At 39.5% G+C, this 19,852-nt stretch overlaps 2 protein-coding genes across 5 annotated transcripts in view; one reads left to right on the top strand and one right to left on the bottom strand.

Annotated features, from left to right (window-relative positions):
- ANO3 (anoctamin 3) overlaps nucleotides 1-19,852 on the top strand; it is a 233,229-nt gene that overhangs the window by 190,602 nt on the left and 22,775 nt on the right. For all 3 annotated transcript variants that reach the window (XM_035117599.3, XM_060275243.2, XM_088668117.1), the window contains 2 exons: nucleotides 1,527-1,623; nucleotides 4,415-4,475. In XM_035117599.3, coding sequence (XP_034973490.2) covers nucleotides 1,527-1,623; nucleotides 4,415-4,475 — 158 coding nt within the window. The remainder of the gene's footprint in view (nucleotides 1-1,526; nucleotides 1,624-4,414; nucleotides 4,476-19,852) is intronic.
- MUC15 (mucin 15, cell surface associated) lies at nucleotides 5,063-17,879 on the bottom strand. Of its 2 annotated transcripts, XM_088668131.1 has the most exons (5): nucleotides 17,745-17,879; nucleotides 13,877-13,970; nucleotides 11,050-11,786; nucleotides 10,050-10,205; nucleotides 5,063-6,950 (listed from the first exon to the last, which is right to left on the bottom strand). In XM_088668131.1, the coding sequence occupies exons 2-5, from the start codon at nucleotides 13,936-13,938 to the stop codon at nucleotides 6,784-6,786; spliced, it is 1,122 nt and encodes a 373-aa protein (XP_088524257.1). In that variant the 5' UTR covers nucleotides 13,939-13,970; nucleotides 17,745-17,879; the 3' UTR covers nucleotides 5,063-6,783. The 2 variants fall into 2 exon arrangements, with proteins under 2 accessions (XP_088524257.1, XP_034973500.3); XM_035117609.3 differs by lacking the exon at nucleotides 13,877-13,970.

The raw sequence follows: 19,852 nt of genomic DNA, 5'->3' as shown, positions 1-19,852 counted from the left end.
AACAGTTAACATGGCTGACATTCCGTCATTCTGGCCCACACCTTGAAGCCTTCTATTTTAAGTGATTAATGCTGGTTGTATTTTAAAAATCATACAGCAATGCAATTCAATTCTTAGAGTTATGTAACAGGCTGGCACTTAGGTAAAGTTAGTATTCCCTCTAGTGGTTTGTGATGAATTTGATTTTTAAAACAAATTTGCATAACGTAAGTTGCTTTCACAAAACATGATGCACAGGTATCAGAGGGGTAATTAATATTCACAACTAGACATCACTTCAGCAGTTTCTGAATTTTTTATTTGATTAGGAGTCTTCAGATTGTGGGATTGTGAGTTTCAAACCTAGTCCAGTATTCAGATAAGTCACCGATTAAACTGGCAAGCACTATAGTTGTTATATGCTTCATGTCTAGGAACAAAACTAAGATTATCGTGTTTTAGCAATTGATAGCAGTTGCTTAAAAAGGAAATGCATGGGTTTTAATATTTCTTGTTCTATATCTGCTTTTGTAGAAAGGCCTGGGAGAAATTTCTCTGCTTTTGTAGGAAGGCCTGGGAGAAATTTTAATCATAGAATCATAGAATCATAGAGTTGGAAGAGACCACGAGGGCCATCCAGTCCAACCCCTTGCCAAGCAGGAAACACCATCAAAGCATTCTTGACATATGGCTGTCAAGCCTCTGCTTAAAGACCTCCAAAGAAGGAGACTCCACCACACTCCTTGGTAGCAAATTCCACTGCCGAACAGCTCTTACTGTCAGGAAGTTCTTCCTAATGTTTAGGTGGAATCTTCTTTCTTGAAGTTTTAATCCATTGCTCTGTGTCCGCTTCTCTGGAGCAGCAGAAAACAATCCTTCTCCTTCCTCCATATGACATCCTTTCATATATTTGAACATGGCTATCATATCACCCCTTAACCTTCTCTTCTCCAGGCTAAACATACCCAGCTCCCTAAGCCGTTCCTCATAAGGCATCGTTTCCAGGCCTTTGACCATTTTGGTTGCCCTCATCATCACCAGCCAGGCAAGATCAAAGGCATAGATTGATACAATCCAAACCTCTGGGAATATGTGGACTCTTTATGCTGCCCCATGTGTGCATCATCCTCATTTGGGGCCTGGGTTGTGGTGCAGGAAGCTGCAATGGAAGGAGGAATCACACAAAATCAGGAAGAAGCAACTTGCACCAGCAACTTCATGCTGGCTTTCTGCACTCAGTTCTGAGAGTTTCCTTCCTGCCAGGGTATCTGCCTTGGCTACATCCCAGGACCGTCATGTGACTTGGGTTGTGCTAGAGAGAAACAGAACTTCCAAAAATTCTTCTGTCACTGAAGTCATAATTAAACTGCCATGTGCTGTGTTGTGCCTGTGGCATAAAATAAGTTTAGGTACAGTTTCCAAAGTAAGGTACAAACACACTGCTGCAAATATCAGGTGCCTTGCAGCCTGTGTCAGCCACCCTAATGAATGTCACAAACATCAGATATCCCCGAATAAACATTGGCTGTCTTTATTTCCTGCTGCAGCAGAGAGATCTGTGAGGCAAATGAAACTGTCATGTGTCCAATGTGTGAGAAGAATTGCACCCTGCAAAAACTCAATGAAAGCTGCATCTACGCAAAGGTAAGTTATTTTGTGCTCTAGTAACTCTATGCTTCAGATACGTCAGTTGGAAACTTCACTTGGCCTCTTGTCATTTCAGTCAAATGCTTTTCCATTTTACCACATTGGGGGTGTGGGGGGGACATCTGGCCCTCCATAAGTCACTGAGCTGTAGCTTTCACCATTCATGACCACTGGCTATGCTTCTAGGGCTGGTGAGACTTGTAGTTCAGCAACAGTTGGGGAGCCAGAGGTTTGCACTCCTATAATGCGGGGCACACAGGGTTGTGGGGCACACAGGGAGAGGAGAGGAGAGGAGAGGGAGGGAAAGTTGTTGTTCAAAGCAAAAGGCCTTCTGCAAACAGAAAGAATTCACTGGATATATAACACAAGCAGTTTTACAGATAATAGCAAACCTATATGCAGTGCTATTTTTCTAGAAAAAGAGGTACCTGAACTCACCATGAACACCTCCCTTGTTCTCTTATAATGGCAATGGCGCCCACCTGAAAGGTGCCAGAACCGAGTTCTGGTAAGCTCTAGCTGGAAAAAAAAACCCTGCCTATATGTGTGTGTTCAATAGCAGGCCCTATTGAGTTCAATGGGGCTTTCTTTCATGTACAGTCATACCTCGGTTTAAGTACGCCTCGGTTTGAGTATTTTCAGTTTAAGTACTCCACGGACCTGTCTGGAACGGATTAATCCACTTTCCATTACTTCCAATGGTAAAGTTCGCTTCAGGTTAAGTACGCTTCAGGTTAAGTACACACCTCCGGAACCAATTACAATCATACTTCAGTTTAAGTACTCCGCAGACCTGTCTGGAACAGATTGATCCACTTTCCATTACTTTCAATGGGAAAGTTCGCTTCAGGTTAAGTACGCCTCAGTTTAAGTACTCCACGGACCGTCTGGAACGGATTAATCCACTTTCCATTACTTTCAATGGGAAAGTTCGCTTCAGGTTAAGTACAGGCTTCCGGAACCAATTGTGTTTGTAAACTGAGGTACCACTGTAAATGAAAATAAGATTACAGCATTCCATACTCATCTGTATTATTACTAAATAAATACATAAATACAATGTAAAGCAACAGATTACAGTTGTCTTGTTTCATTAATTTGCAAGAATTTGTGGTTTTTCTACTTTCGCTTGAAGACAGAAACATTCCTATCTTCATCTGATTCACACATACAACAAATCACTTCCCAGTCATTTTATTTACCTCCCAGTCCTTTAATATCACTCTGTCTGTCTGTCTGTCTGTCTGTCTGTCTGTCTGTCTGTCTGTCTGTCTGTCTGTCTATACACACACACACACACACACACACATCCACACCAGAGTTATCTTTGAATCCCACATTCACTGTAATGAAATTCATGGAGCACACTTACCGAGCTGATATTCTTGAGCAATGGGTAGTAAATGTGCACTTTTTCAGAAATCTTTAAATCATCTGAGGCCTGAGTGCTTTTCAGACATATGCGTTAAATAACTGCATGCTGTATAGTGGATTCATTCAAAAGAAAAGAAAACATTCTAGAGGCATTCTACACTATGAATGTTGTATAAACCATTTTTATTACATTCGCTCTAAAGAAATATATTATAGTTGTCTGTTTTGTGTAAACATTTCATTCCCCTCTCTGGTAAATATTTTCTTATTAGAAAACAGCATTCCTGTTAAAACAGGGATGTATTAAATTTGCTAAGGTTTGAAGTTCCTGAAGAGGACTATGCAAGAGAAAAACCCGGCCCTGGATATCAGCAAACTGGAATGTGTGCAGGGGAATTTGACCAAGATTATCAAGGGTCTGGAAACCTAGATGGGTACTTTTAGCCTAGGGAAGAGAAGACTGAGAAGTGATACAATAGCCACCTTCAAATATCTAAAGGGCTGTTACATTGAAAGTGTAGCAAGCATGCTTTCTGCTGCCCAAGAGCATAGCCCCCAAACCAATGAATTCAAATTGCAAGAAAGGAAATTAAGCATTAGGAGGAGCTTCCTTGACAGTAAGAGCTGTTCATCAGTAGAATGGATGACCTCAGCAGGTCGTCCTGACCCAGGTGAATATTAAGGGCCAGAAATAAAGCCTACTTCAGTGCAGTTCAGCTGGGCACCTGCCCTTTATCCTGCTCTTCACTGTAAGATAGTGTGCTTTGGGGTGTTTTGCTTCCTGTTCTGCAATGCAGGGTAACTAGCTTATCTTCTCCCTGGTGGTGCAACTATGAATAGGCAAATCCCCTGTTCACAACTGGCCGGGTGAAGAGATTAAGGAACAGGAAAAGTTGGTGAGTAACCTGAATGAAAAGGGATTTCCTACAACAAACTTTCAGGCTCTAGTAGATTCAAGGGCAAGGGAGAGAGGCAATGAAACTCCAACAAGGCATGTTTTCCTTTCTCACCCATGGGGATGGGGATTTGCGGAATCCTCTCTCCACAGAGAGAGCTGTGGTACCAAGGAATTAGTGGAAGCTAATATGGCAATTGCTTTAGGCCTCTCAGCCAGGATGGAGGTAGCCATGAGTGGATATGAAAATGAGCAGAGAATTAGCCTCCACAGCATTAGCCCAATGAGTTAATATAATAGATGTCATTTTATGGTTATTCCACTGCTGATCCTTTAATAGAGTTCATGAAGGCGTGGCCTGTGTTTAAACCCAATGAAATTATGCATCCTTTTAACCTGAGTCTGTTTGCAATAGTTCAGTATTATGGCACTCTTTCATTAAGAACATATTAGCATATGGTAGATTTTATGGCTTAATAATTCCATTACTTGGCTTACATTCTTTCATTTCCTTCTAAGGTTACACACTTATTTGATAATGGAGGGACTGTCTTCTTCGCCATTTTTATGGCTATATGGGGTAAGTGTTGTTGTTGTTGTTTCACCTGTTACTGTAAAATAAAAGGTATTATACTCAGCAAGTCTTAATTTGGAATCAACTTTAAAATGAGAATATACATTCTGAAGCTATTATTGCCATGCTTGTTAGGGATGTAGATCTCTATACACAGCTGAAACACGTTTTCTGTTTTTAGGAAATAAGCCCTTCAGGAACACAAATGACTGGGTAAATTAATTACTCTAGTGGTAGAGAAACCTCTTCACTTTGCAGTCCATTGCACTATTATACTGGAGGTATATATATCCAAAAAGTTGTATCCAATGCTATTCATGCTAGTCATGCAGAATAGACCAGTTAATGAATGGAGGCGACTAATTTAGAGCCATTAATTTCAATGAGTTTACTATGAGTATAGAATCATAGAATTGTAGAGCTGGAAAGGACTCTGAGGATCATCTAATCCACTCGCTGCAATGCAGGATTCTCAGCTAAAGCATCCATGAGAGATGCAATCCAACCTCATATTAATATCCGTGTTCTTTAATCCATCATTTTCCTAAGAGATCTATCCCATTTTAATCCTATAGTGTACAATGACAAAGAGCTTAAAGGTTACAAAATAGCTTTATTGACATAGTTTACAAATATGTATTTATATGCATTTATCGCAATCCCAGCTGCTGGGTTGGTGAAGGGGAAAGGGTGACTCTCCAAAAGCATCAAAATGTCATAAAAAATAAGCCACAATAATGATTCTATAGGCAAAGCTGGATATAGAGCAACTCAATAAACCAACATAAATCCACAGAAGTCCAAAACCAGGTGGGATACAAAGACAACCCCACCCGATTTGTAATACTTACACTTTCTACATTTAGTCTCTTACTCATGGTACAATAGTTGCTGCTACTGTTGATTTGTTTAAAGTCCCTTTTGCATTATTTACATACAGGGTGCAGGGCATGCTATTTCTAAAATGCATATAGGTATATCTTTATGGTACTTAGTTGGGGAACCATCAGAGACATCCAATTCCCACAGTCTGCACATAACAGATTGGTGTTGCAGTAAGAGGAAAGACAGCCCCTTTGCCCAGACATCTGGGCTGATTGTTCATTGGCCAGGCCAGTCATACTTTGTTGACAAGATGTGGTAAAATGATGACGGTGATGTGAGCATCCCAATGAAACTAATGCAATGCAGATGGGGACAATTTACATTCCAATATCCAGCTGAATTCATGACAAATTATGCATTCTAATGCACATTCATATTGCACAATGCATTTCTTTCCATGTGCAACTGAATGCATTCCTATAATGTATGTGCTAATCTGAATTGAAGCCAGAATGTTGCTTTTTGGCAAGATGGGGAGCACCAGCTTTGCTTCTCCATCCACCATTGCCATGTAGACCCCAGAAAAGGCAATGTGGCCCCTTGGCAAAAAAATCCCCACCCCTACCTCTGTCAGTTCCTTGATTTAAGTGCTTTTTGCATTTGTAGAACATAATTGGCTCCCCCACTTTCCCCTCATTCATGGCATTTCCCCTAGAGTAAAAATAACATGCATGCCATAATTGATTTGCTAAAATAGTCCAAAGTCCATCCAGTCCAACATTCTAGCAGCAGCCAAGCAGATGGTCATGGAAGTTGACAAGCCAGGCATCTTCTCTTGTTTATGTCCTGCATCTGGCAGTCTAAACATACTGACTGTGGGCACAGGAAATGCATTCTGCTATCACAGTGAACTATTACATAAAGAGCTATCCTTTGTGTTCTTTTCAAAGTCGTCTAAGCTTTTTCAGAGCTAGTGCCTATCGTGTCTGGTGGTAACAAATTGAGTTAGATAGTTAAGATTTAAGTTAAATAATACAAATGAAACAGATGAAGAAAGACATGAACTGAGAATTGGTTCAGTCATTTACTGGTGAGAAAATAGCACTGGTACCGTATCTGTATCACTGACATACTACAGATCCAAAAATGTAGGTAGAATGTTCTTATTGCTTTGTATAAAGCACAATTCTTTGCCATAGACTCAGTTTGGACCTGTGTCTTAGCACTGGAATTGACCACTCAGTAAAGGGCATTGATATGTGAACCATCCAAAACACAATGCACACAAAAGTGAAATTTTGGGCATATAAATCTGTAAATGTGGCCAACAAGCATTGCCTCACTTAGATTATTGAAAACTGTACATATCAACAGGCAGAGGGCTGGCGCCACAAAAAAAAATCTTTTAAACCATTATGACCCGATCTTTAAACTCAAGAAGAAGAAACCATGGATATGAGGTGTTTTGTTTTGACACAAGTTATCCACACTACTGTGCTGAAGGTTGTGATGTGGACATGTCGGTCATTTGAATTACATCGTAAGGAGATTCTTTGCTGCTCTGGGCTGCCGTCTCGTTGACTGTTGTAGGGCTGTAGTATGACAGATTTCCAAAGCTTGCACCGTAAGGCTCTGGCACGTTGTCTAGTCGCAGAACTGCAAAATAAATGTAGACAGATATTTATAGGGTTCTGAACAATGCTTCCTTTGAATAGAATGTTTAAACGGTCCTTGAATGATTTATTTTATCTCAGGATGCATCTGACTAAGAAAATATTTCTACTCCTGCCAGTTGTAGGTGTTGGGATGTGTATGGAATGAAATGTGATTAAACATCAAGCTCCATACACACTTGCTAATGTGTGGATACACCCATGGCTGGAAATGTCATGTGTGAATAATAAATACTGAGCAACAGATTTGGAATTGTTTCAAGACTCCAGAGCGACTCAGCAGCAGTAAATCTCTCTTTTTCTTAGGTAACTGACATAACGGTTTGGGATATAAGTATGGCTTGCAAAAGCATTCCCTTTTTTAAAAAGAGTTTAAAATGTAATGTCAGAAGTATGAAAATAAGGCCTTGATCAAAATCATATAGTGTCAATGGGAGGGTCTCTAATCACTTTGACAGACTGGAGTTTTGCTACTAAATGCAGCTATTATTTTTATCCCACCCATTTCCATGAGCTCAGAGTGGCATTTCTAGTCTCACAACAATCCAGTGAGATAGGATGGGCAATAGACAGCTAGATACTCTCCAAAGGCTGACCTGTGAGTGCCATAACTGAGCATGGACTCATAAGTGTATTTACCACTTATACACATCCAGCTATCTAACCACCTCACCACACTGGACAAGGGCATGAAGTTTTCAGTCAGTGATTATGGTGCAAGCAACATCCATCCACTTTCAAAAAATGATTGTCTACAACACAAACTTGGCAACTCCTTTCCCATATATTTTCTGTCATGCTCACCTTCCTCATTACAGGTGTTGCTGAAGCACTATATTTTGGCAACTACAAGTCTCCTTCTCCTCTAACCATGATAGGGGGTGCTTTACAGGACTTTCTTGCCCAGGCCAAGAAAACAGATGCAAATGATGCCTTCTAGCTTTGTAGAACTAATCTATGAGCAGATGTTTCTGCAGCATGTTGTTCCTTGGTCTGTAGAGCTGGCTCAGATGTAACACTGAACCATAGCTTAGTGTGGGGAGAAAATATGACCATCTCAGACTCACACACTTCCTCTCCTTTCATGTTTAACTGTCATGTCATCTAGACCTGACACATTCTAGTTAATCATAATCATAACTACAATTGAACAGAGGCAGCCTGTCCAGTTTCGCCACCTGGGGGAGAATGGGAAGATGCTTCCCTCCCCCCCCTCTGGTGCCTCAATGCTGAAGCCTTTGTTTACCTGGGTCACACAGTGGTGGCTTCCAGGGAGTGGTGGCAGCAGGGGCGGGTGGGGCATCCGCAGTGGTGCTGCCCTGCAGGAGTCTGCCCCCTGAGGTGGCTGCCTCAGTCTGCCTCCTGCATGGGCCAACCCTGCAGCTGAAATAAGCCAACTTAAACCATAGTTTAAGATCAACCACAGTTTAGGTTTAAGATGCTAATATTATATAAAACAGAAGTAGTAGGTCCTGACCTTTCATCATAACTTCACCAGAAGGGGAAGGGAAATATATGAGCCCAAGCCTCTTGCTTGTAATGTTACATGGTTTAGCATTAGATGCTGCACTTCCCAGAGAGTGGAAATCCAGAGGAATGGAGGAGAGAAAAATGCCTGATCTTTTCTAGGTGCTAAATCATTGGGGCAACCACCACAAACGCTTTCCTTCTCCCCTGACTAAAAGGCAAGAAAGAAGCAAGATAAGACTACTTTAGAACTGGAATCCACTTCTAAGCAATTGATTGAGGTTCAGTGCCTCAAATAAACACACCAAGATAGCTAAGAGAATGAACAAATCATTGTTTTCACACCTAACCCTAAAAGGGCCATTGAGCTTCTCCTGTGCTGTTTAATGCAAGTTAGAAAGCAGAATAAATCCATGTTAAAACTGAATGTTTTAATACAGTTAATATGGGTTTAGAATTCAGTTGTCAAAACAATGCAGGAAATGCAACTACATTTTTTTGTGTCATGTGATAAAATATTTGACATTTGAATAGATGGTATGTTTCTAATGGTTGTTTATTGCACAGGAAAGTACCAAAAGCAAGAGCACATTAAATTGGATTTGGGTGTAAACTAAAGTCTTCAGAGACATCTCCTTACAAGAATTTATACTGCTTTCTTTGCTTTGATGTGTCCAGGTTTGTGTCTGCGGAGCAGCTTGTAACTACATTTTATGGGCAATTATTTTCTCTGAACATATCATTCCATAGCCTATTGTTAAAGAGAAGAGCTATCGGCTTCAGGAGTAATGTAGGTTGATGCCCATTAAAGACTTCATTTTGACTGCTTCATTGCTGCTCATAATTGGAGAGGGCATAATATCACCATCAGTACAATAAGCGGCATAATGTGTCTGGATTTCAGAGGAAGAATATGGACATTTTAGTCCAGCTGTTGTGTGGAAGGGCTATAACAAACTTAATGAGCAATGTTTCAAGTTTAGTTTTGAAGCATCATGACAGAACTTTTTTTTTCTGATAGGATTTTATTTTTAAGGGAAATTAGAATGAGTGCAATGTTATTTTAAAGGGAAATTAAAATGAGTGTATTTTGAGCATGAACTCTGCATTTGGTAAGGGAAACCAACTGAATTTGTAAATTACATTTTCTGCTTCTGCAGATGTCCTTGCAGTTTGACCTCAATAAATGCAATCATGTAAGCATAATACCGGTATCATATATGAGAACAGCCTGGCTTCCCTTCAAGCAACACAAACAAATAAAAATCATTTTCCTACACAAATGTTGATAGCTGGGTATTGAACTGCAATGTGTATAAAGTGTTGGTATTGATATGTTTTCCAGTAGTATGGATTGTGTTTTGCTTTTATTACCTGCTTCCATTGAAGCATGAGTAAAAGCATGCATGCAGAATCATTTGATCCTTTCCTTTCCGCAGTCTATAGTTTGGATGCCATTTTGAGCTGAAGAGTCAGTATTTGAGTACCTCCAGGTAATTGGTATGTTCTCAGGATGATCTTTCTGCTATCAAAATCTCAAAGCAATCTGAAAATGATTACATAAAATGAAATCTGTGTGACTATAATGTCTCAGTTCGTTTTACTGTTTCATTACCTGGGTCATTCCGCATGTCATCATAAAGTCGCTGATGTGCAAATGAGTCAGTTTTTCTCTTCCCACACATGAAATACCCCACCAGAGAGATTAATGCAGACCCTAGAATTGCTCCTACTATTGCACCAAACACTACAGCTCCGTTACTACGGTTTTCTGAAAAACAAAAACGAAATGGATTTTAAAGCAAACATATAACTTTCACAAGCAGCTCTTGAAAATAATCCCTGAATGTTAGGGGTTTGGGGGCAGAGAGAGACTTTATAGTCATCCCAAATAATGAGCGAAGGCAAAATGTCTGGATCCCTGATAAGATCTGAACATCCAATCAGAGTTTATGATCAAAAATATTCACTTCTACATATAACTCTAAGTCATTTTAAAGAAACTATTCTGAAAACAGTTTATCATATATCATTTATTTATTTATTAGTTTATTTATGATATTTTTGTTCTTTCCCACAACTAAAGTTCTCTTGATAGTGTAGATAGAACTGAATAAGCTTCTCTTCCCTTTATACAAGGACCATGTGCAAAAATAAAATAGAACTAATGGGTGGTATTCAACTAAATCTTATAAAGACTAGACCTATGAAATTAATGAAGATGACTGTTAGCTCTATTAATTTCAATGAGTCTACTCTGAGGAGAACTTAATTGACTACTACCCAGTGTCCTTTCTTGGTGCACTGATGTTCCTCAGAATTAGTTCACTCAGACATGATGCTACATTGAAAAAGATGTCCTTTTATTCCAGTTTTACCATTATTAGAATGCAATGGCAGAAAAGAAGAAGAAAAGTCTGTCTAAGGCCATGTAAATGTAAACTAGAATCCTGTCAGGTTTTTCTTCTGCAAAATAAATAGCTCAAGTTCTGTAACTCATTTTAAAACTAAGCCAGCTGCAACAGTGAGTCTAATAATATCTATCTACTCTGGATAGACTATGGTAATGTAGCCACTATTATTGAGTGGTGAAATATTCTTGAAAATTAAGGTACCTTTTTGGGGTTCTCTTGCTTCTGCAGAACCATCAGTAAAACCGGAGTGCATACTTGTGGTTTGCAAACTTATCCATAAATCTGTTGTAACACTGTTGATCTTAGTACCTGATGACATGGTTGATGTATTTGGCATGCTACTGGTAGGATGAACTGTTACGCCATTAATTTGAGTTCCATTAGAAAAGACTACGGTGGTAGAACTGACATTATAGTTCGCTGTGGTGGAGTTGTTCAATGCTTTCTCTGTTGAATTGATATAAGTTGGGACTGAATAGTTTTCAGAGGTTGTGGACAGGCCACTGCTGACTGTAGGCATCTCCGAAGGAGATGATGTTCCATTGATTCTTGCAGAAGTCTGATTTGAATCTTTTGTTGTAAGATTCAGCTGGTGTGCTGTTGAAGATAGCCAAGTATTAAGGGGTGTCACATTGCTTTGGGTACTGCTTTCCATTGCCATATTTTTTGGTGCGTTGCCATCAGTGCCTGTTGGTGATGTAAGAGTTACAGAAGGAGTTCTTCCAGAAGTTACAGGTTTATTGGATGATTTATTTATAAATATAGTATAACTTGTGGTTGTGTTATTTAAGCTGCTTGTAGTGGCTGTGATACTTAGCACATTGGCACCAGCCATTCTGGTTGACTGCAAGTTAGCCAACAGCAAAATAAACATAATTTCTTCTGGGATCATCATTTTTCCTCCACAGGTATGATACTTATTTCTTGATATGATGAACCTGTAAAGAAAGTTCAGTGTTTATATTTATCTTTATATTGCATCTTTTTTTAAAAAAAAAGTTACAAAGATTCATTGAATTAAAGATAGAAATTAATAAATACACAAAGGATATCTTGCAGTTCTCGTTCTGGTTGTCTCAGTCGTGGCCAAATACTAGGTTTCCCCTTTTATAAACTTGGTGTTTTTATGAATTCATTGGTACGCTATAGATCAAGATATTGGGGGGGGCACCCCAATCTTCTGTGAAAAGAGTCAATGAATACATGTGGCTTACACTCAGGATCTGACTGACTCCCGTATTTGGGGCTAAGAAGGAAACATTATGCAGGTCTAAACTGCCCAATTACAATACTCGCACAATAACAAGTTTAGGTGTGAGTGGGAAAAGAGCAGTGTGTTGTCACTCCCAGTCAGCTGATGCACTTAATGGCAGTATGAGGGACTGAAGTTACTGTCACTCTGCTTGTTCCTTGAAAAATTGGAGTCCCAACTACTAAATTCAACACTTGTCTACTGTAATAGCTTTTTCTCAAAACTTTGCTATTCAAGAACACATTTCTCTTTTTCAAGATAGCAGGATGGTTTGGTCTTATAGACAAGGCCTAATAGCTGTCATTATTCTTGAGCTAAATGGAGGGTCATCTTATAGGAATGTATTTTTAAAATGTATTGCCTTTCTCATTGTGTATTATCAGAAAATGTTTTCTGTATGATTGGTTTCGCTTCTCCGAGCTTTCTGATAGCACAGCTAAGGGACAATATATATATATATTATTATTAAGGAACAAATGTCCTGGTCAGTTTTCAGATCCCATAACTGTCTAAAAGAAACCTCACTTTCCTCAGCTAACTTTCTTGTTCTAGTACATTCCGGTAACTTTTTAAATTTGGTGATACTGGGGTAAGGCTATTCAGTGAACAGAACAGATTGGTTAATTACTTAATTTGGTTAATCACAAAATTGTGTGATTAATGCTTTATTGCATTGTTGCATTTCATGAATTATCTTTCCCTTTTGTGGTCTTGGCAGAATTGTGCTCATAAATTGCTTTATGCTCATCAGGCAAATTCACCATAACCCCCCTCCATACATTACTTTTGTGTAGGGCTATGCATGTATAGGAGTCCTATAGGAGTACACACATGGAGCCTGAATGTTTGCATGGGGGAAACCTATGTTCATAAGCTTAGGAAAGCTTTTAATGGCTGATGTTTTAATGTATTTTTAATCTTTTGTTGGAAGCTGCCCAGAGCGGCTGGGGAAACCCAGCCAGATGGGCAGGGTGCAAATAATTTATTATTATTATTATTATTATTATTATTATTATTATTATTATTATTATTCCATTGGCAGATGTCTATGCTCAAGGCAGGGACCTCAGGGGAAAGAGAACAGCATGATATGAGGAAGAGGGGTGAAGGGATCTTGTATCTCCTCTTAGTTAGGCACCATGTCCGCTGTACAAATTGGTCCCTGATTTCAAAATATTTTGCATATGTCACAGGCAACTTCAGTCAAATTTACACACACAAAAATTAAAATTAAAAAATCACTCTTTTTATTTGCTTGTAAATATTTTGCCCACATAGCTGAATATAGAATAAAAGCAAATTATTTGCTGCAATTACTTTGTTCAAAATATGGCTGCAATTCTTGTGAAATAAGTCAAAGCAGAAGAGACAAATCATTATTTGGCTGATTCCCCACCCTGCATAAGTGGCGGTATTCAAGATGTAATTAATCTGCTGATCCTGAGTTACAAGCCCACTGACTGAATGAACAAAAGCATTTGTCATACCCTGTGACTGCACACACACACACCCTATAACCAATACTTAAAAAAAAAAAACAGGAAGAACAAATAAAACATTGAGTGAGCTTTTAGCAAGCTCTCGAATATTCCTTTCTCTTCATGGCCATACTTGTTGTTTTCCTTTTTGGCACAACCCTCTCTGCTTTCCATCAATAGCCATTTCATTACTACACAAAGTGAGTTTTGTCATTTTTGTTTTTATTTCACCTTAACTGTAATTTGAAACCCCCACAGGAAATTACCCAAAGTTCACTTAACTAAAGTTTTCATTTACAGGGCATGATGCTGAAATCGCTGTACACGCAACACAAAAGTCTCTCTCTTTCTTTGTTCCATCCACTATAATTTTCCACTTGGAAAAAGGGGGACTAAAAAAAAAAGAGAGAGAAACAGTTGAGTTTATTTTTAGTTATGTGTTTCCCAGAATCCTTTCATGTGTAATAATAAACCAGTTTCTTGTTCTTTCGTTTAGCATTTCTCAGCATGTGCATGCCCGCAGATATAATAGCACATACACTTAGTGGCAAAAGCTGAAATGCAGGAATCAGCTGGTCTGGCTTTTGTCCTTTGCTTCTAATCTGAATTTTGCCTCTTTCTCTCCAAAAAGGTTGCTTACAAAGGGCCACTTTAGTACCCAGTAATAACTTAAACCAAAATAACTTATTTTTTTTAAAAAAAAGACACTGGTGTTTAACATTTCGTTTCTTTGTAGCACAAATTCTTTATGAACAGGTGGAGCCCTAATTGCACCTCGTTGCCACCAATGATGTTCATCATGGGAGGAACCTCCAAGTTCACAGGAAGTGGATCACTGAATACCAGTTACTGGTGGGAAGCAGCAGGAGAGAAGGGCTATTGCCTTCACACCATAAGCATCAGATTAACCATTGTAGGAAGCAGACTGCTAGGAGGACTTTGGGGTTAATCCACCAGGACTTCCCTTATAGTCTTATGGGATCTTGCTAGGCTACTTTTTAGTAGTGATTTAGTGTGATTACAACTCCAATGCTTCATGTATTTGCCCAGTTTACTGGTTCTCCAAGTTTAATGGTTCTCTCCCCCTTTTGTTTAAAAGAGGGGGGGTGGCTTTTGTAGTTATTATGAGATATGAGTTCTCAACTGCTGTAGTATAATTTATTCTTTAACATATTCAAATATATAACATTGTATCCAATTAACATTTACTCAGATTAGGCCCATTGAAATTAATAGCCATGGCTAATTTGGGCCCATTAATTTCAATGTAAGATTTAGTTGAATTCGGTCCATATACTGTATTTTTTTGTGTATAAGATGCCTTCGTGTATAAGACAACCCCCCCCCTTTAGCCCAAAATTAAGAAATTAAGTTTTTTAGCTTTTGGGGGTGGGTCATTTCTGGCAATCGCTCACCCGCCTGCCCGTCACTGCTAATTTTTGCCTCTTTTTTACCAAAAGCATTGTCTTATACACAGAAAAATATGGTATTTCACATTTGCCCTGATTTCTTCCCTTTCCCGCTGAAATATTCCCACCTTGAAAATGATGGGCCTGCATTTAGGCAGCCTAAGTTGTGTGCAGGTTTCCAACCCTAGTTTGGATTAAATTTATGGTAATAGGATATGCATGGATCTCATGTCCAATAAAGACTGCTAATATCTCTCTACCCCCATTTATTTAATTGGTCCTCCTTTATCTTTAAGGCTTACAGTGGATTACATAATACATGTCAATTAAAAAACAGCACAAATCAAAATGCACTAAAGATATTTCTAAGTTAAGAAATTAACATTAATTATCAAAGACCAACCCTCACTATAGCCAGCTTTGGGCTTTGATGTGTCTCCATAGGAAGAACATTCCAAAGTTCTGGGTGTCACTGAGGAATCTGATCTATGTGTCCTTGCATCAGTGGGCATGAATAGGGACTATGCAAGGGAAAATTCAAAGCAGATGTAAATGATGAGACGTTGAGGAAAATATGGATTCTCGAGTATTCAAATAAAGCATATGTCAATTAGGGTTTTGATTTATGAGAGGGAGTCATAATCATATATCGCCCTCCCTCCCTCCCTCCCTCTTTGTGTGTTTGTGTGTGTCAGTTACGACACACCCATACCCAATCAGACTACAAGGTCATGTAAACTACAAGGATTTTGTAGCAAGTGCAAATAATTTAGAGTCCTATTATCTTTGCAGGGTATACTTTATACACAGTAAGACTGCACTTGCCTTTGCAACAGCAAAATCCCATATGTGACGGACATAAGACCCCTTCACATGATACTTGTTTGATGGGGCATCATGTAATTGATAGGGTTGCATCCTGCCTCTAGCCTTGCCTTGATAATTCCACGATCACATTGGCTCTGGCCCTGCTATCCACATATTAGGATGAGATGCAGAAACCTACACAAGTGGACTCCTATGCCCTGGAATGCTGCTAACACTTGCGCACTGGCAAAGCTGGCATAGGAGTCTCTGGGTATCTTTCCTCCATCTGAATGACTTTGGGCATGATTAAAAGAGAGGCGGTGCTTCCCGCTCTGCAACACTCTGTCGTCTTTGGCACGACACTTTCACACTTCCTGCCCTTACATTGTAAACTTCTATATCTCCTGGGCGTAGAGGTGAATTTTTCAATCGTTAAGATGTTGTAGGAGGAGAGAGTGGGAGGCACTCACTCTCCTTGTACCTGATGCACCTCATTCAGATTCATAGCCACCAATGGTTTTTGTATTAAGGTGTAATGTCTGTGATCCAGCAGCCATGCCCTCCGCAGTCTCCTGCTCCCCCTGAACAAGCCCCAAACCACAATGTTAAAAGCTGTTTAAAATTTTAAACGTCATCTGTCATTTGGTAATGGTGGGGTTGCTATGTCAAAAACACTTCCTCTAGTATCATTATTCATAAAGGGTAATAGTAAGCATGAAATAGAGTAAGTTCATGGCATTCGTACTTATATTGTGACTACATATTGTCTTATATACCTTGGTATTGGTAATGGGTGAATATGTCAATGTCAGTTTCTCGTTTTTCCAATCTTGAATTCAGTCCTCTAGATTTCCATACCAGTTTATGAATGTTTGTATGAAATTAATTGAAAATTCATCGGTTGCAATGTAAACCTCTAATATGCACATTGTAACGCAGGTTTCCCTAGTACATAGCATTATTATTTGTTAATTTCACTACTATGTGGATCTTTATGCACGTGCTATTTTAGCATATGCATTGTGCACAAATTACTTGACTTTGAGAGCCACATTGCAAAATTCAGAGAAGCAAACATTTCAAAGTTTCAATTTCTGTATTGTCCCAGAAAGTGCAAACTAGGTAGCTTCACCTTTAAATGTGAACTGAATTTAATTTATTACCCCATCCCTACTTAGTATGTTCTAGTGGTATCATTTAGCATATGGCTTGTAAAGGCTAAAATGTTACTTGACCATAATTGTTTGAAGACAGTTTTTTTAAAATAATAATAATAAATGCAGTGCTAATCTCACTTTTTCTACCCCATCATTAACTCTCATTTGTGGGACAGAGGGGGATGTTTTCCCAGATAGTTTCCCCTCTCTGCGTTATACCAATAGGAGAACTCCAGTAATCCAGTATTTCTTTCTTTCCAGTATACAAATAGGAGAACTCCAGCAATCCAGTATTTCTTTCCTGAGTACAGGTGCAACTGAGCCAGTGCATACATTCATAGACAACTACAGAGAAGTGCTGTCTTTTACCTGCATTCTGTGCAAGTAACTGCACATGTTAAAGATGAAATATTAACTTTGAAACTTTCAGAAAGAACAGCAGACATTATAATGTTACTGAACAGTAAAAGGTCATTTGAGGTAGTGTTTATATACAGTAAACACATGCTAGAATTTATCACTTTGAGAAATACTGTCATTTAAATTCCTTGAGGCATGCCTCCTTTTGCCTACTGCTTAGAAGTGAAGGAGAGGGGGAGACGTTGCAAGCAGAATGTAAGTTAAACGCAACTAAGATCATATCTTCAGATCTGTGCCAGGCCAGGGCATTACCTGGCTGATACAGCTGGTAGTTTCTAAGCGAGATCACTTACAGACAGAGATATTTTTGAAAAGTTAATGCAAGAGACTGGAAAGATCACTCGGTGAAAGCCATTAACTAAAAGCCACTTACCTTTTCAGCTCAGCAGTAATATTTAGGAAGTTGTTGAAAAAAACTCTCCCCCTACTTGGAGCGCAATAAGACTAGTCTGCTGAAAACTGTACAACGCAGGTAATGTAAACGTGTCAGTGTTGTGGTGGTCAGGAATGCACAGCAGAAACAAAATTAGGTGGGGCCGCATTTCTCTGAGTGTAATAGAGCACCTGAGAACCAGAATGACCTGCTTCTCAGCCGTCTTGTTGAGACACAGCATTAGAGAGATCATAGAATTCGGAGCTTTCAGGATCAAGTGAACAGGTCATTTTGTTGCTCCGGGAAAGACTACCGGGGGCTGCTGTAAGATGAACTGGTGTTTTTTTTAAGTTCTGCATTTAGGTTTTTAAAAATATACATTCAATGAACCACCATTATTTTATAGGAGAATTGTAGCAATTTTGGAGTGAACTTTATTGCTACTCAAAATGTTCCCCAAAGCTGAAGTCCCGAGAGATGTGAATCAACATACTTTCTCTTCTTAAAGGGAAGGAATGAATACAGTACTAAAGTATTTGGAACAACAACAAAGGTGTTGCCAGAGTCTTAGCTAACTTGCTAGTGGCATATATCAGCTTCTGATTTAAAGGGCACTGTCATTAAAATTCTTATCTACATTTTGTAAGCAGAATGAGAAACTCATTTTCTAGGCTTCTGTAATGCTAATTAAAAGGTGAATCGAAAGAAAGAAAGAAAGAAAGAAAGAAAGAAAGAAAGAAAGAAAGAAAGAAAGAAAGGCAGACAAGTTTTTCACTTTATACTACTGCACTAGCCTGGAGGTATACTTTATGGAAACAGTATGGCATTTTACTTCTTGCCTTGTAACCTGCTCAGGGATTGTGTTGATGGGCAGCCCTATACATCTCCTATGAAAACAAATACATAAAACTTATAAGTACATTAAATTGTAACCTGTAATCATAGGGGAAAAGTTTTTATTTTTAATCCATTAATCTTGAATCCCTGTCAAAATCCCCTCTTCGAGACAAGAATTAATAGTTCATGGCCCCTGTCCTCTTTTGCATATAATCACCTTATGTGGTGATTGTATTAACTCTTGCGGTTCTTGTATTAATTTACAAGGTCCTTAACAACTTGGGTCCAGGATACTTCAGGAACTGCCTGTTCTCGTATTTCATTTTCTTTATGCCACCCTTCATCCAGGGATCATAGAGTGGTTCACAGTATATAAACTCTCTCTCTCTCTCTCTCTCTCTCTCTCTCTATATATATATATATATATATATTAGAACTAGCTGACCCGGCCACGCGTTGCTGTGGTTCTTTCCTGTGATCCCCCCCTGTCACGATCCATGACGTATCCTGCCCCTCCTCCCTCCACCCCGGCTCATCCCTGTGTTTCGGTAGGATACCCTTCCCTCTGTTGTCCTTGGGGAGTGTTGGCCCCTCCCCCTGTATCTCCATACCTTGGCCCCCACCCTTGAAAAGGAACTGTTAGGTTCTGGGTTCTATTTCCCAGCATGCACTTTTGTCTGAACCCTCTGTTGTTCCTGGGGAGTGTTGGCCCCTACCCCCGGTATCTTCCTACATTGGCCCCCATCCTTGGAGAAGGAGCTGTCAGTTTCTGGGTTCCATTTCCCAGTATTTACTTTTGTCTGAGCGCTCTGTTGTCCTCTCCCCCCTGTATCTCCATACATTGGCCCCTGCGCACACATCATGAACATTTCTATATGTTTAGATTAAGGATTGGGGGTAATGATGTGCCCTGGGACCCAGAGAACTACTTAAAGAATCCCAACCCGGGGAGGGGGGGTCAAATAGTGAAGCCCCACAGCCCTGTAGCAACAGACAGGCCCAGACAGAAGGAGGGGGATCATATGGGCCACTTGGCGCGGGCCTCTGAATCCAAAGCGGGCTTCGGTCAGCATATTCACAATCAGTAAAATGAAAAAAGTAACAAAAGGGTTAAAAACAGGGACACATTATCTTATCTACCTGGGCTGGGCCTGCGTTATGAAGTACCCGAGTTGTTCAGTTCCATAAAAAAACCCAGGAAGTGGCAAGGGGAAGGTAGGGAATTGTAAATAGGGGGGGGTGCACTGCAAATATCTGAGGACTTAAACTGG

The sequence above is a fragment of the Zootoca vivipara genome, chromosome 1, assembly GCF_965207765.1.
Source record: "Zootoca vivipara chromosome 1, rZooViv2.hap1.1, whole genome shotgun sequence".
In the NCBI taxonomy this organism is placed as follows: domain Eukaryota; kingdom Metazoa; phylum Chordata; class Lepidosauria; order Squamata; family Lacertidae; genus Zootoca; species Zootoca vivipara.
The sequence above is the reverse complement of the archived record's forward strand: the minus strand, read 5'-3'. Positions and strand labels throughout refer to the sequence as shown.